The following is an 18,073-nucleotide window of genomic DNA, read 5'->3' as shown; positions in this document are numbered from 1 at the left end:
TTTTCCACAGTCTTAACCACCTGACTTCTTGTCACTCCCTCATGATACTTGTGGGCTAAAGGAGTTTCTCTAATTTTGTTCTCTTTTATTAGTCCATCCTTCTAAATCATTCTTCCTAAAATAATACCTTCAATATCTATTCCAAGCTCACCATCTCCTCTGCCTTAAGTAGTTCTTTTCCAATGCAGTGCTTAGAGTGTTTCATAAATGACTGAGTAATAGTGAACACACTATGTAATATTCTAGAAATTGCACATAACCTATCTGTGCTGGGTCCACAGTGAGTGACGTTTTTGGTTACTTCATTAATAGTCATGGTGAGACAGACTATTGCAAGACTTCTTCATGAAGTATTGAGGACACCTCCAAAATCTGGTTAGACAAGTCAGAGAATGAATCGCAAATAGTAAATCATCATTTGTCATGTGTGTAATGGATAAAGATTAAGAACCACTGACTTGAAAAAATTCCATTTCCTTACCTTGATTTGTTACACAATGCTTCACAGTCTCGCTTGATTCTACTTTGAGACCTGTTGGGCTGTCTCCTCCAACCCATCCTTATGCTGTAGAGTTTTTTACCCTGTCCTCTGGCCTTTGTCACCCTCCCTGCCTCATACCTGTCCTTCCATTCCTATCTCTACTTATCCAAATCTAAACTCTCCTTCGAGGCTTCATTCATCTGCTTCCACCCGCTGAAACCTACCAGGCAATTCTTGCCCACTGTCATTTCTTTTTCCTCTATATTCATGACATTGTCAGTCCTCAAATGGCAGCTAATCTTGTGCTGACCAAGTGATGTTTCTTATATAGATGACCTATTATTTAACTTTTCCTATGTTTAGGCCTTGCCTTTCCCATGAGAAGGTAGTTTTCTTGAAAGTAGAGACTATCTTACACTTACATGTTCCTAATATAGCATATACACAGAGACTAACACTTAAAAGGCTTTCATAAATATTGGGTTTTATTTTAAATATTTTATTTATTCATGATAGAAAGAGAGAGAGAGAGACAGGCAGAGGGAGAAGCAGGCGCCTTGCAGGGAGCCCAGTGCGGGACTCGATCCCAGGTCTCCAGGGTCACACCCCGGGCTGAAGGCGGTGCTAAACTGCTGGGCTACAGGGGCTGCCTGGTTTTTTTTTTTTTTTTTTTTTTTTTTTTTTTATGACTGGTTCTATCAGGTAGTAGCAGGTTTGTTTGACTGACTATATTCTCTGCAGTAATTTGTTAAAACTTCAATAATGAGCACATCATTAGTTCAGGAAAGTTTAGGATGATTCACAAGGACTGACAAAGACACATTATTTAATGCACAAATGCATTATACAGACATATTTTTTGCAGATGAGTAAATTTAAGTCCCTCTGATAATGGAGTGATTTCTCTTAATACCTCATTGACTATAAGAAGTAGGATGGTTCTTTTGGGGGAAAGATTTTAGGCTCGCTCAATTTTAAAAGAAATTTGATAATGGACACATTGACAAGAGCTTAAGGAATATAGTTTGTATCCTCTAAAAAGGGCTTCAAGCTGGATTTTGGCACTTTGAATCCATATTGGTGTGATTCATACAAAAAGTTAGCACCAAGCTGAGGTCTTTATAAAATACAAGACAAATTGAAAGCTCTCTCCCCAGCTCTAAGGAATATAGTCTAAGACAAGGTGTACATAAAGGAAAAACTGGAGAACAGTTAATAATAACATTATATAAACAAATATGAAGAGTACAGAAGACTACATAAACAGTATTTTAATTCAGTAAAATGAAAGATCATTTGAATTATTAAAAAAAGTAAATCTTGAGATGACCCTTGAAGGCAATAATTTGAATTGGTAGAGGGGAAGAAATGATACAAACAAGGAGACAAAAATGAATATGTTGATTAATGGTGATAGTAAAGACTTAAATTATGATGATACATATATATTGTGTGTTACCATTTAGAAATAATCTTCACATGTATGTCTCACTTGAAAAGATTTTTTTTTTTTAAGCCTGGAATGAGAGAGATTACTTGTGATAGTAGGTAGTGTATGATTTAAGAATATTGGAAAGACTTTTGCCTATCTGAGCATATTTGATAGAAAATGTGCCCCACTATACCATCAGCAGTATTTAGGGGTTTCTTTTTTAATCCATTTTTTAAAAAGGTTTTATTCACTTATTAGAGAGAGAGCATGAGCAGGGGGAAAGGGAGAACCAGGTGCCCCACTAGAGCCCTATGTGGGACTCTGTCCCAGGACCCTTAGATCATGACCTGAGCTGAAGGCAAGATACTTGACTGAGCCACCCAAGCACCCCCTTTTTAACCCTTGACTGTTTCTTTTCCTTTTGTTCTCTGACTACTATGAAGTTCAGATAAATCAGATTAGGGAATCAGACCATTATTCTTTTTTTTTTTTTTTTTTTGAAGATTTTATCTACTTATTTTAGAGAGAGTGTGGTGTGTGCACATGAATGGGGTGGGGGAGAAAGAGAGAATCTCAAGCAGACTCTCCATGAGTATAGAATCCAACTCGGGGCTCGATCTCATGACCCTGAATCATGACCTGAGTTTGAAATCAAGAGTCAGACACTCAACCCACTGAGGCACCAAGACACCCCCAGTCCACTATTCTTTTCCCATTTATTTCCCCATGAACTAGTTTTATGTTCAATCCTTATTAGTTGGGAGGAATTTGAATGAGACCCTTTGCTTATGTATCGAAAAGACAACATAATAGGTAACTTTTTTTCCCCAGCACTGGGCTAAACACCTTTCCAGCACTGATCTATTTAATCCTTGTAACAATCTTGTGACCTAGATACTATCAATTATTCCTAATTTACAGTTTTGTCGAGTTTACATGTCCAATACCATACAGTAAGAAAGAAGCAGCAGGACCCCTGACCCCAATCTAGGGCTCCTTAGGTGAAACCTGGTTCCAAAGGCAATGGAAACATTTTACCCTGGAATAATAGAACTTGAATGTCCTGCCTCGTTCCACTTTTGCCTCTAGCTTAAAGATAACCTTCATAAGCATTGTCCATTCTTAACTCTTATACTATCCTTGATTATCCTTAATTCTGACTAAGGAAACCTATTCTCCACTGTTTCATTCTCCCATTTAAAAGTAGGTTCCTTTTTTTTTTTTAATTTTTTTTTTTTTAATTTTTATTTATTTATGATAGTCACACAGAGAGAGAGAGAGAGGCAGAGACACAGGCAGAGGGAGAAGCAGGCTCCATGCACCGGGAGCCCGACATGGGATTCGATCCCGGGTCTCCAGGATCACGCCCTGGGCCAAAGGCAGGCGCTAAACCGCTGCGCCACCCAAGGATCCCTAAAAGTAGGTTCCTAAAAGGAAGTGCTTTATAAAATCAGGCCTTAGTTGAAATTCTTAGCCTTTCAGCATTGGTGAACTCCTAGATATGAAGATCTAGCTTTCATCTCCTAAACAGAAAAGCCTTCCTCTAAACCTACAGTTCCTACGTCTTTATTTTATACACAGATAACAAATTCTTAGAGAAGACATTCTGTAGTTCCTGAATCTCATCCCAAAATCGAAATCTTAAAAATAATCTGTTTTTGATCTTGGGGCATAAAACCAGAATGCACATGATCATACACAATGTGCTAGATTTGTGTTGACCGAAGTCAGGTCAGCCCCATTGCTTAAGTCAGCTTTCAGTTGCTGCCCTTGGGTCTAACTGTAGTGCAGATGGCAAACTATAGTTGTTATACTATTCCATTTCCTCTGCAGCATTTCTATTTGCATGCTTGTTTGATTTGATTTGATTGTCTCTCACCTCCAAAAGGCATCTATTTATTTAGCTTACCATTTTTGCCCCAACACCTAGGCCTGAGTCTGACACATAGTATTCAGTAAAATGAATGTATACATACACGCATGCAAGTTTGTATGCATGATGAGTGCCGCTTGAGTACAAAGCATCTCTCTTCACTTTAGATGTAACAGGTGGGACAGTGAGTCTCTTGCTTACTGTTTGCTCTATTTCCTTTTTTGTTTCCTCATTCTTAGATACCAGGTTGTAAGGGTTGTACTACTACCCATGAGGAAAAAACTGACCCTTACTACAGTCTTTTTTTTTTTTTTAAGATTTTATTTATGTATTCATAGAGGCAGAGACACAGGCAGAGGGAGAAGCAGGCTCCATCACAGAGCCCGATGTGGGACTCGATCCCGGATCTCCAGGATCACACCCTGGGCCAAAGGCAGCACTAAACCGCTGAGCCACCAGGGCTGCCCCTTACTACAGTCTCTATGAATATTCACTCTGCTTTATATTTCTAAACCCCAAATTCTAAAAAGAATAGTATAGGGACGCCTGGATGGCTCTGCGGTTGGGCGTCTCCCTTCGGCTCAGGGCATGATCCCGGTCTGGGGATCGAGTCCCACATTGGGCTCCCTGCGGAGAGCCTGCTTCTCCATCTGTCTATGTCTCTGCCTCTCTCTGTGTCTCTCATGAATAAATAAATAAAATATTTTTTGAAAAAGGGGAAAAAATAAAAAGAATAGTATAACCCAACAGAAGAATTTTTGAGATTTCTGAATTTATTTGCTAGCACTTTGAGAATATTTAAATCACATAGTTGTATCAATATAGTGATCACTTATAAAGTGATCAAATAATAAAATGATATAAAAATAGAATATCCTGAAAAGGCATAGGTAAAAACACAATCTCTGGGCTAATCCATGTATGCCCCTAGTATGGGATTGGGTTTTATGAAATATAGTAGCCCCTTAAACAATATGGGGATTAGGGACACTGATAACCCTCCTTCATGTAGTAGAGAATCCATGGGTACTTTTGACTCCCCAAAAATTTACAGCCTACTGTGACCAGAGGCCTTACTGATAGCGTAAAATCAACTAACACATTTTGTATGTGTATTATATGCCGTATTTTTATAATAAACTAGAGAAAAGCAAATGTTATTAAGGAAATCATAAGGAAGAAAAAGTAACAGTACTGTACAGTATCTATCAATCAGTGTATATATAAGTGGACCAGTACAGTTCAAACCTGTGTTCATGGGTCAACTTTATTGTGAATCAGACACCTTAGAGCAACTCAGAATAATCATCCTTCACATACAAGGTATGAGGTTTCTGCATGGAGACACAGAAGAGTATCAGGTACCTATACCACGTTTTTTGAGCACTTGGAAGAGGTTAGCCTCCTGTCCTTTAATATTACAATGTATTTAGGTAAGTTAATGAAGTACAAGCCTGGACCAGCTGAGATTTTAAAAGCATAAATTTTGGCTCTTCCCCACATGTTTGTAAGATATTTTTACCTGGATCGAGTGTGTTGTCTAGAATTTCAGTTTGACTATTCTCAGCTTGACCTTATTTCACATCTCCTTATAGTAGTCCACTTAAAAAAATCTGTGACATAGAGTATCTCATTTTTTTTAAAACCTATTTACTTTTTCATGAATTTGTTTTCCTGAGTGTCCCTGACAGCTCTTAGTTTTCCCTATCTTCTCTATTCCCTTTCCTCCTTGCCTGTCCTTCCTTCCTTTTACCTCCTCCCTCTCAAAGATAGAGATAAGGTTCTAACCAATCTTTTCTTGCTGGTTGGAAGAAAATGTGATCAGAAAAACTATATGGGGGCAGCCCCAGTGGCTTAGCGGTTTAGCGCCGCCTTTGGCCCTGGGGTGAGATCCAAACTATATGGAGTCTTTATGGTAGTATTCTCGCAAGCGGTCCTTACAGTGTGATACCTGAGTGGGGTAAAAGCCCAAGATTCTGAAATAGTCTCCTTCTTCTGTCATAACTGCCAAGACTAATCACTCAGAGTAATAGGTTTAATTTGGAAGCAATTGAGACTTTGGCTAAAGGGAAGATCATTTCAGACCTTTGAAAGAATTTTCAGGGAAATTCTCCCATCAAAAGTAAGAAGCTCACCAATAAAATGGAGATGTTGAGAGAAATAGAAGGCCAAGATTGATAGTCCTCAGGATTTTCCTGAGAGGGTGAAGTATGGAGATTCACAAATACGAATCGTGTCCTTCTTGCCCTCTGGGATCTAACCGAATTGAGAAATAGACCCAAGACCCAGATAATTGTTTTAGCTTCATTACCCCATAAATAAGACACCTTAGGGTTCCTGGATTGGAAAAAAATGACTGGAACGTATAACAAAAACTACTGCAGTCCCCAAAATCTCAACTTTGGAATTGCATTTTAACAGAGTTGGACCTGTAGAACAGGCATTTAGCCAGCCAGAAAAATCACTCTATCCCAGACAACACCACTGAGTATGGAGAAAGAACCAAAGAGAAGGGAGCTTTCAGTCCATCTCCTGAAGGCTGGTCCTGCCCCTTGTCTGGCTGTGCTACCCTAGTAGGAAAAGCAGGAAAACAGATGCTCTGTTGGAGCACATATAGGATCTAAAGGGATCCCTGGGTGGCGCAGCGGTTTGGCGCCTGCCTTTGGCCCGGGGCGCGATCCTGGAGACCCGGGATCGAATCCCACGTCGGGCTCCCGATGCATGGAGCCTGCTTCTCCCTCTGCCTATGTCTCTGCCTCTCTCTCTCTCTCTCTCTGTGACTATCATAAATAAATTTAAAAAAAAAAAAAAAAAAGGATCTAAAATTATAGTCCAATCTAACCATACCAAATAAGAGGAATAAAAGAACCAGAAGTCCCCTCCACTATATTGATTTGTAATCAGTGTGAGTCAACCACATTTTAAAGCTTTTATTCCAATATAATATGAAATCGCTTAGATTTTTTTCCCCTTGAATGAGACACTTTATTTATAAAGTTATAAATAAATCAGGACTGATAACGTTCCAGTTTATTTTAAAAACTTTTTATTTTAAAAACTTTTATTTTGGTTTTAAAAACTTTTTTTGTTTGTTTGTTTGTTTGTTTGTTTTTAAAGATTTTATGTATTTATTCATAAGAGACACAGAGATCCTGATCTCCAGGATCATGCCCTGGGCTGAAAGTGGCGCTAAACCACTGAGCCACCCGAGCTGCCCAAAATTTTTTATTTTTGTATTCTTTCAAAATTTAGCATTTCCTCTAAGATGGATTCAATTCAAGCATGCAGCTCTTCATAGATAAGGAAATGATTCTAACAAATGCTGTCTGTTTCACAGGTTGTAGGCCATAAAGAAGGTCTGGATGTTATGGAGAGAGCTGATCCTTTATTCCTTTTAATTGGACTTCCTACTATTCCTGTCATGCTGATATTAGGCAAGATGATACGCTGGGAAGACTACGTGCTTAGACTATGGCGCAAATACTCGAATAAACTACAAATTTTGAACAGTATATTTCCAGGTAAGGTCCTGAATTGTGATTATAATGAGCATACCAAATTAATCTTGTGGAATAATCTTAGCATACGAAGATATTTTTGTTATTCTGATTTAATAGCACTAATACTCTGCATTTTCATTTTCTCTAGGCATTGGTTGTCCTGTTCCTCGAATTCCAGCTGAGGCTAATCCTTTAGCAGATCACGTCTCTGCCACCCGAATTTTGTGTGGAGCCCTTGTCTTTCCTACTATTGCGACAATAGTTGGTAAACTGATGTTCAGTAGTGTTAACTCTAATTTACAAAGGACAATCTTGGTAAGATGGTTTTAACAGTACTTTTTTTTTTTTTTTGAATGACTATACAAAAGAGAATGAATTGTATGTTTGTTCAAAAGAAACCCCAGTGAGACTATATAAATATTCATTCTGTGGGTCCTGTGCCTTAAGTTTCTGTTTGATCCTACTTGTCATCCAATAGCAAGAAAGAGGGGATGATCTGTTGCATTACTTTTGACCTTCCAGAACAATGGTGTGGGTGACATCTGTCATAGAAGAGGCATGAATTATCACACCCATCCCTCTTGCCGACAAGCTTCTGTTCTAGGGTCAGCCTGCCTAGTCATATCCTATCACAGATACTGGTTTGCTGAAGACGTAATTCAGATTTCTTGACTTATATGTGCCTGCAAAATACAGATCATATTGGTAGCTATATCAGGATTACTGGGAGGATTAAATGAGATAATTCATTTGAAGTGCTAACACATAGTCAGCCCTTGTGTTGATGTACATATTGATGTTGATATTATTATTCTCACTTCCCCCTCTGATGGCAGCCTGCACTTGTGCCCAGGCCTTCTCCCTGTTACATCAGACTGGATGTAGAGCTAAGGAGATTACTCCATAGGAGAACAGAAAAAGTGTCTCTGTTAGGTGTAGTGTCTCCATCTGTTTTATCCCCTAGTAGAAAAGTGATATTCATCTGAATTAGCAGCAATGGCTATGTCTTTTATGATCTAAGTAAAATTATTTTTATTATGTTTCTATAAAACTGCATTATAGGGCAGCCCTGGTGGCTCAGCAGTTTAGCGTCGCCTTCAGCCCAGGGCCTGATCCTGGAGACCCGGGATTGAGTCCCATATCGGGCTCCCTACATGGAGCCTGCTTCTCCCTCTGCCTGTGTTTCTGCCTTTCTCTCTCTCTCTCTCTCTCTCTCTCTTTCTCAATCTTCCTCTCTCCCTGTGTCTCTAATAGATAAATAAAATCTTTTAAAAAATAAAATAAATAAATCTGCATTATAAAAAGCTAATTTTCCTTTTTATTTTAGGGTGGAATTGCTTTTGTTGCCATAAAAGGAGCATTCAAGGTTTACTTCAAACAACAGCAATATTTACGTCAGGCACACCGCAAAATTCTAAATTATCCAGAGCAAGAAGAAGCATAAAACTTTGACTTCTAGTTATTCTGCAGTCCTTTCATCCTTAATGAGTCTGTTGTGTTGTTCTGATTCCATCATTAATGCACAGTAGTGGAGACTTATGATAAGCTGCTGCTCATATTTTTAAGAAATATAATAAAGCACTTAGGGCAGGGGAAATCCTCTCAGTAATCACGGAACCTGAGGTTGTGATTTGTTTTCATTGTTTTGTATGTACTTCTTTTATGGCAGTCATCTGAACCATTATCTTAGCATGGTAAACCTGGGTTTTGTTCATATTTTCTCCAGATAGAAATGTAAAGATCAAACTGTGCAAATATTTAAAAATGCACATGCTGTTTTATTCAAATGCCTCTTTTGTACGTGTTCATGTTCAGTGTTTTCTTAGAATCAGCAACTCAATGAAGGTACTATGAGGATTTTTCTCACTGGCATAATTTGATTACATGCTAAACAGGAGTATATGTTAATATGAGGATATGTAAATTAGTTATAAAAAATAACAAACCAAAAATGTATGTAAACATTCAAATTATTATCTGAACAAATGCGATTTTGTTGTGTTTTTCTGAACCCATGTGACGTCCTCCAAAATGTGTAGGGTAAAAATTCACAGGGCTTCCAAATCACTTTTTCACTATTAAATTTTATTTATATAATGTTGACATCTCATAGTTCATAATGTAATTTTGACTCATATAGTCATAATTACCGTGTGTGTGTGTGTGTGTGTGTGTGTGTAAAAGAGAGGGAGAGAGTCATCAGGTCCTTCAATCACTGGAGTAAGGTTTTTAAATCCATATTTCTAGAAATTAGAGCTGTCAGTTTATAGTAGTTTGAGCACAGAGAACGATTTGCAAAAAAAAAAAAAAAAAATCAATAAAGTTCTTTTACTCTTCTCTTTCATTGATTCAGTTATTCAGGTATTTGTTGATCACCTCCTATTTGCCCAGGCATTATACAAAGTGCTGTGGGAGACAATGGTGAACACGACAGACTTGGTTCCTGCTTTTATGCAGTTTACCGTCTAGTTTCAACAGATAGAAAACCAGCAGTGAGTAAACCAAGGTGAGGCCTTGAGCTCTTTGTTTTTATACCAGTCAGTGAGGAGATAATTATGAAAACAAGAAGTCTTGAGTAAATATTGAGGTTATTGTTTTTGGCTTAAATCAGTTTATTATAAAAACCAGTACTAACATTTTTAGATTTTAATTGCTTGTCATATTGATGAGGTTAGCACCTTAATCACTGTAACTAGTTTTATGTTCATTTTTAAAAAGCAATTATTTATTTTAAGCCATCTTTAATAGTGGCCTTTTTAATGTTGTTCAGCAATCTGGATGGTCTTGCAGTTATTTTCACTAATTAAAATTAAGTTTTTAAAAGATAGTTCCAAAAACTGTATTGAATTTCTTGTTCACAGTATCTAATGCATGACAATAATTAACGTTTCCCTTACTGATAAGTGGCCACTTCTTTTTAGGAGTGTAGCAAATATAGATTGAGCTATGTTAGATTGCAATAATGTATGTTAACTTTAGTAATTTAAGACTGGTACCTTTCTATAGTATGAATGTCTTAATTCTGTGTTATAAAGTTTATGTGAATGGCTGTTGAACAGAGTTGTAATTATTTTGGGAGGAAGGGAATATTTGACTGACAGTGAGCCTTATTAAGAACACTGCTATAGTTCTGAAGGGGAAATATAAAATCTATGATTATATATAAAAATAACTTAGATTATATAGCTGTAATTATAAAATATATTGGCTTTTCTTTAATTTTCAATATAAGAAAGACATAGTAGATATTTCCTGCATAATTTTGTTATATAGAACAACTTTTAGGCAGCCTTTAATAAAATTATACAAGCACACCGTTCCCCAGTTACTACTTTGTGGCCAAGATGGAGGGAGTAGCTGTTTACATCTACTGGCATCAGGGCTCATGAGTGCCAGAAAAACAACTCTAATCCTTTTGGGGGGTGGGTGCAGCAGGGAGGGGTTTCTAGGGCTGTGGGGAGGGAATTGCAAGTGCCTGGGAACCAGAGAGGCCTCTAGCCCTGGAATTTAACACTCTTAAATCTAAAAAACCTTAGCTCAGAAAGTACCACATACCAGTCTTCAGAAAGGTGACCTATACCACTATGAACAACTTAAGAGCTGACTAAAGTTGATAGACCTGGGTTCCAATTCTGATTCTGCTTTTACTAACTGGATGTATGACAATGGCCAACTGGCTGTCTCTCAGCTGCAGTTTTCTTCATCTCTGAAATACAAGTAATACTTCTATCTCAGAAGACCATTTCTAGGATTAACTGAGAAAGGAACAGAGGCACTTTAGGCTTGAGACAGGCCCTACAGAGCAGTAGCTGTTTCTTAATTGTTAAGTAGTCTTTTCATGCTCTAGGAAAAGGGAATGAAGAGGTAAGAGAATGGTGTTAGGAGACAGATTAAAGGGATGTTGTAGACTTTGGGATGGGTAGGTATATTGTGTTTTCCAGTTGGGTTGGGTGGGTATATTTTGTGTTTTCCCATTTATTTTCACATTGCTTTACGGTGTTATTTCTATAAACTTCAATGTTTTAAACCTCTTTTATAAAATTCAGTGACAACTAGTAGAATTTTCTTCTTTGCAGAAGTTAACTTATCTCCAAAGTGGCTGAAAATATTGTTCATCAGTACATGATTATCAAATGACTGTGAAGAATATAAAATTAAACTTAGTGACTTAATTAGTCACTGCCTTGCTAACTGTGCTGTAATTTTTTTAAACGTCTTGTTTTTAATATAGCAGACTATCTCAATAGTGGCTGGATTAGGTTAAATAAAGAATTTTTATGTTCTCTAGGTGTACTTTGTCTGTTGAACAATTTCCAAAGCATAATCTGTTAATTCTGTACCTAACCAATTTTTTAAAATTTTAGTTATCAAGATACTAGATTTTTCTTTTAGTAAAAATCTGAAATTTTAAAAAACTAAAGAGGAATTGTCTTAATACAAGCAGGCTAGCCTAAATTCCAATTATGTTTTGATTTTTTAAAATGTATACTCAGCCACTTGAACTATGATTAGATAAGCAACCACATACAAGATATGTGGGTGGCCTCGTACTACAGGGTATCTTAAAAGTATATTCAAGTGGGTTAGAAACACATTTAAAAAACAAGTTGGGGGATGCCTGGGTGGCTCAGTGGCTGAGCATCTGCCTTTGGCTCAGGGCATGATCCCTGTTTAGGGATCGAGTCCCACATCAGGATCCCTATGAGGAGCCTGCTTCTCCCTCTGCCTAGGTCTCTGCCTCTCTCTGTGTCTCTCATGAATAAATAAAATCTTTAAAAAAAAAAAAAAAGTTGGGATGCCTGGGTGGCTTAGCGGTTGAGCGCCTGCCTTCGACCCAGGGCATGATCCTGGAGTCCCAGGATCAAGTCCCACATCGGGCTCCCTACATGGAGCCTGCTTCTCTCTCTGCCTGTCTCTCTCTCTTTCTCTTTCTCTCTCTCTCTCTTGAATAAATCTTTATAAAAAAAAATAACAAGTTGCTTCCTTTGAGATACTAAGAAGTTTCTGAAGATTAAAGTCTTCTAGAATGTGTACATCAAATAAAGACCCTTCCATCCATAAGGATTGTATTTTTTCTAGGTTATTTCATCACCCTCATCTGAGAGACTAGCAGAGAAGTGGCAGAGTCAGATAGTCCTAGATGCATATTCTGATACTTATTTGTAGGGCAAGTTACTTTATCTCTCAGACTCTTCGTTTCCTCATCAATAAAATGAAGATTATAAAACCTATATCTGGTTATTATGAGAATTTCAAGTGAGGAAACATTCTACAACACTTTGATTTACAGAGAAATAAATTTATGCCAATTTAAGTAGACATTTGTTTGCCCGTAATCTTCCTTTGGTCCCCTGGGATCTCAGAGTTTCCTCTTCTCCGTTACCTGTCACCCCATACACCCATTAGAAATGATAGAGTGATAAAATATCTTATTTAACTGCCTTCCTGGAGCAAAGATTCTGAGCAAAGGGAAGAGAGAAAATTTACAGTTGAATCACTGTAGAAGTTTGGACATGCAGCAGAGGTTAGGCTATCATTCTGGTCAACCTGTGCAGATTTAAGCCTCTTATTGATAACCACATGCTAAGGTTACTATATGTCAGCAATACATACTATACTTTACCATGTGTTAGTTGAGCACCTGTATGAGCCAGACACTGCCAAGTCCTGGGGTAAAATGGGGAATAAGCCTGCTTTGAAATATTTATTTTCAAAAAATACACTCTAAGATTAAACTGAAATACCTTGACCCCCTAAAAGATGTGCCCTGCTCAAATATGGACTCTCTAGTTTAAAATCAGCAAGAAACATCTATAACAGGAACTAAGCGGTCATATGGATGTGATCTTTTAATGATACACATCTATCAGTGTATTTATCAATTCAGATAATTATACACCAAAAATAAGACCTGCAAAAAGTACACAATTTTTTAATACAAGTCAATGAATTTCTGCAAAATGATCCCATATGTCATATTTTTTTATTTTTTAATAATAAACTTATTTTTTATTGGTGTTCAATTTGCCAACATACAGAATAACACCCAGTGCTCATCCTGTCAAATGCCCCCCTCAGTGCCCGTCACCCATTCACCCCCACCCCTGCCCTCCTCCCCTTCCACCACCCCTAGTTCGTTTCCCAGAGTTAGGAGTCTTTATGTTCTGTCTCCTTTTATGATATTTCCTACCCATTTCTTCTCCCTTCCCTTCTATTCCCTTTCACTATTATTTATATTCCCCAAATGAATGAGAACATATAACGTTTGTCCTCCGATTGACTCATTTCACTCAGCATAATACCCTGTTCCATCCACGTTGAAGCAAATGGTGGGTATTTGTCATTTCTTTTTTTTTTTTTTTTTTTTGGTATTTGTCATTTCTAATGGCTGAGTAATATTCCATTGTATACATAAACCACATCTTCTTTATCCATTCATCTTTCGATGGACACCGAGGCTCCTTCCACAGTTTGGCTATTGTGGACATTGCTGCTATAAACATCAGGGTGCAGGTGTCCCCATATGTCATATTAGTTAGGGTCCACTCAGGAGATACAAATCACATCGCCTCTTTAAACAAGGAAAATACATGAAATTGTTAGCTGGTAGGAAGTAAATGATAAAAAGGAAAAAAAAGGCGGGGCAAAAAAAGCAGCTACTACTCCTAAGCTGAAGGAGGGTAGACATTAAGGGAACGAGGAGTTAGAGGTCTCTTTCCCTAAAAGGCTGAGTGAGATTCAGACACTTCTGAAAAGTGTGTGGTTACAATAGCAGTTGTGTCAAGGAGTGGTAGGAGATCTTGCCAGAGGGCAGGCTGGAGCTGGTATGTAGCTGGGGAGGGAGAGCATGAGGATGCAACTAGACATGTCCGGCTGCTGAGCTCCAATGCTTAAAAAGTTATAGTGGACGCTGGAATCTGGAAGAAAGGTGTCTTGGCACAATAGCCTTGTGGTATCACTCCTGTGCCTTCTGTTGAAAAAGACCGATGTTCCAAAGAAAATGTTTAAAGGATCCATTTCAGTGTCACAAAGTTGGGCAAAGAAGGGTGATTTACAACTGAGACAATAAATTGGCAGTATAACTACTCCTCTTTGTGACCCCTCCTATTAATCTCTGACACCCCATCCCTACCACAAGGAAACATAACCCTGATATATTTGATATACAAGAAGGGCCATAAGTGATTTAATAGCATACCATCCAGGATGATAAATGGTCCATTTTTCATATATTTTGGTTAGGGTATAAATTGGTATGGAAGGCAGTCAGTATATGTTAAGATTACAAATGCATGTACCCATTGACCCAGCAGTTCCAATCCCAGGAATTTATCTTAAGTACAGCAACATATCTAAAAAGTTATTTGTTGTCACAGTATATTTAATAACAAGAGATTGAAATCAAATGTCTGTAAGTATATTGGTTAAATAAATTGTGGTACATCCATAATGGAATAGTGCTACAAGGTATAAAAAAAAAGAATGGAAGCTGTTTACCTAATGTTATGAAAATATTTTTAATGTATATTATTTTTTTACCTCAAGATATAGAATAATGTTTATAATATGTTACCACTAGTGGAAAATAGGAGTTGAGGAACTTGAATAAACGTTTGTTTATGCCTTAAAAAAATCTTTGGAAGGACACATAAGAAAACTCCAGTTGTCTACAGGAGTTCTGAGAACTGGGAGGATGCAGGTTGGTATAGGGAGATTCTTTACTGTTAACTTTTATACTTTTCTCCTAACCTCATAGATAAATTTTTAAAGTAAGAATTAAATTTCCCCACTGAAGACAGTACTAAAAATCAAATGGGAATTTGTTTCTTTTGAAAATAGCAGTATTTGAACTGTATGACAATACTTTCCTCTCTAAAAACTGATCTGATTGTTTTTTGAGAAATAACTTTGCATCTCCCTCATGTAGCTCTTCAGGAGGGATTCACTAAATGCTATTGAACTGATTTTGCTTTCCATAAGGTTAGTTTTTGACAAAATACTTTACAACTAGTTTTGTCCAGCAGTGTACACAAAGAGTGGGTTTTGAGAAAAGCTATCCAGCCCATAGAAATGGATATTAGAACTTATTAAAGCAGGGAATTAACATATCCTAAAGGTCTATAAATTATTCATGTATTTATATATTCATTCATTTTCTGAGTCAACCTTTCTTGAGAACTTAGTATCTAATAGAATGCTAGACACAGAAAATTTAGAATTAATAATATTAGTAGCTTGTAGTATCCAATTACTTATTGCATGCTTATTATATGCCAGGTACTGATCCAGGTGAGTACTCATTTAATCTTCATAATTCAAACATACTGTTTTTATATCATAATTTATAGGATATTCCAAATGAGGCATTTGAAGCATCCTGTTTTGGGTTTTGGTTTTTAAGTAAATTACCCAGGGTTATATTTCCTCTACCTTCATACAACTCACAGTCTAGTGAAGAGAACAGGAAGGAAACATGAATCCCAATACAGAGTGAAAAGTGTAAGAAAAAAAAAAAAGTGTAGTGACAGAAGAGGTATAGAGGTAACAAGGGAGTAAAGATTAAGGGTGGATCTTGGAAGCTAAATATGAACTTGACAGATGGGAAGAAAGGGACATAGACAATCTTGAGAAATTTTGAAAAAGGAGAGTGGTATTGATGAAGTAGTATCATATACTCAAGTATATTGGAAGGGGGAACCTTGAAACCTAAGGTACTGTTATATAAAACAGTATGGAAAGACTAAAAGCCCTAAAATAGTCCCAAAAACAAAAGGGTGTTTTGTATATGAAAAAAGTAGCATCTAAATAGTGAAAATGAAGATGGATTAATCAGGATATAGTCCTGGAGCAACTGGTAGCCATCTGGAAATTCCCTTTACCAAAATAAACCACAGATGGAACAAAAATTTAAACATGAAAATTTTAACCATTTAAACACAAATAGAAAATATAGAAAAAATATTTTTTCTCATATCTGAGACACATATCCAAAATACACAAATAATACTCAGTGATTAAAAAAACAGCCCAAATAAAATTGGGCAAAAGATCTGAATATACCCCTTATTAAAAAAGACCTACAAGTGGCCAAAAAAAGAAAATATGATCAACAGCATATATCATTAGGGAATTGCAACTTAACATAACAATGAGATATCACTACATAGCTTTAGAATAGCTAAAACCCAAAAAACTGACAATTATCAAATACTGGTAATAATGTAGAGCGAGAGGAACTTTCACTTATTCTGGCAGAAATGCAAGTAGTATAGTTAGGTAGTTAATTACCTAAGCTCAACAGTCTTCTCATGTCATCCAACAGTTACACTCAAAAATATTTACCCAAATGAATTGAAAACTTAGGTCCACACAAAAAACCTACATACAAGTGTTTATAGCAGCTTATTCCTATTTGTCAAAAACTAGAAGCAGCCAAGATGTTCTTCAAGTTAAATGGATAAACTTGGTATATCCATACAGTGGATTACTATTCAGCAAGAAAAGAGGAATGAGTTATAAAGCCACAAAAAAGATGTGGAGGAACTCTAAATGCATATTGCTAAGTACAAAAAACAGTCTGGAAAAGCTGTATGAGTTCAACTATATAGCATTCTGGAAAAGACGAAACTACATAGACAAAATTTAAAAATAAGTTGTTTACCATGGGTTGGAACAGGATGTAGAGGAGAAGGATAACAAATAGGTGAAGCACAGGAATTTAAGGGCAATGAAAATATCCTATGTGCTAATGGCAATTAACATGTTAATGGTAAATACATGACATTATTCATTTGTCAAAATCCATAGAATTATATAATACAAAGAATTAACCTTAATGTAAACTGCAGATTTTAGTTAACAATAATGTATCAATATTGGTTCATTCACTGTAACAAATGTAACAAACTCATGTAAGCTGTTGATAATAAGGGAAACTAGGTGGTGGGAGGCAAAACTTTTGTACTATATGCTCCACTTTTATGTAAATCTAAAACTGTTCTTTAAAAATCTATTAATATAAAATTTAATACTACATGAAAACATAGAATTGTATTCATTTTTATTGCATTTTTAAAAATATTTTTCTTTTTAAATAATCTCTATTTCCAATGTGGGACTCAAACCCACAACCCTAAGTCACATGCTCCACTGACTGAGCCAGCCAGGCACCCCCAAAATTGTATTTTTAATAATGTCACAGCATAAAAACTTTTTAAGAAATCATAAGGTACATGAAAAGATGATCAACATCACTAATAGGGAAATGGAAATCAAGCCACAATGAAATATCACCTCTCACCCATGAAAATGGCCAATGTCAAAAAGATAATAAATACCATTTATGATAAGAACTCTCAACAAAGTACATTTAGATAGAACATACCTCAACATAATAAAAGCTATATATTAAAAACCCATGGCTAACATCATACATAATGGGGAAAAACTGAAAGCTTTCCCCTAAGATCAGGAACAAGACAAGGACATCCACTCTCACCATTTTTATTCAACATAGTACTGGAAGTCCTAGCCACAGCAATCAGACAAGAAAAATAAACAGCATCCAAATTGGTAAAGAAGAAGTAAAACTTTCACTATTTGCAGATAACATGATATAGATAGAAAACCCTAAAAACTCCACTAAAAAAACTACTAGAAATGATAAATGGATTCACAGGATACAAAATCAAATCCACTGCATTTCTATATACTAATAATGAAGTAGCAGAAAGAGAAATTAAGAAAGTCCCATTTACCAAATATAATAAATACCAAAAATAATAAAA

At 36.5% G+C, this 18,073-nt stretch overlaps 1 protein-coding gene across 1 annotated transcript in view; it reads left to right on the top strand.

Moving 5' to 3' along the window:
- MARCHF5 (membrane associated ring-CH-type finger 5) overlaps positions 1–11,569 on the top strand; it is a 51,057-nt gene extending 39,488 nt beyond the window's left edge. The window contains exons 4-6 of the mRNA XM_077878412.1: positions 7,124–7,307; positions 7,435–7,601; positions 8,614–11,569. Of these exons, the coding sequence (XP_077734538.1) occupies positions 7,124–7,307; positions 7,435–7,601; positions 8,614–8,730 (468 nt within the window). The 3' untranslated portion in view covers positions 8,731–11,569. The remainder of the gene's footprint in view (positions 1–7,123; positions 7,308–7,434; positions 7,602–8,613) is intronic.
- Positions 11,570–18,073: the final 6,504 nt, after the last annotated feature.

The sequence above is a fragment of the Canis aureus genome, chromosome 29, assembly GCF_053574225.1.
Source record: "Canis aureus isolate CA01 chromosome 29, VMU_Caureus_v.1.0, whole genome shotgun sequence".
Classification (NCBI taxonomy): domain Eukaryota; kingdom Metazoa; phylum Chordata; class Mammalia; order Carnivora; family Canidae; genus Canis; species Canis aureus.
The sequence above is the reverse complement of the archived record's forward strand: the minus strand, read 5'-3'. Positions and strand labels throughout refer to the sequence as shown.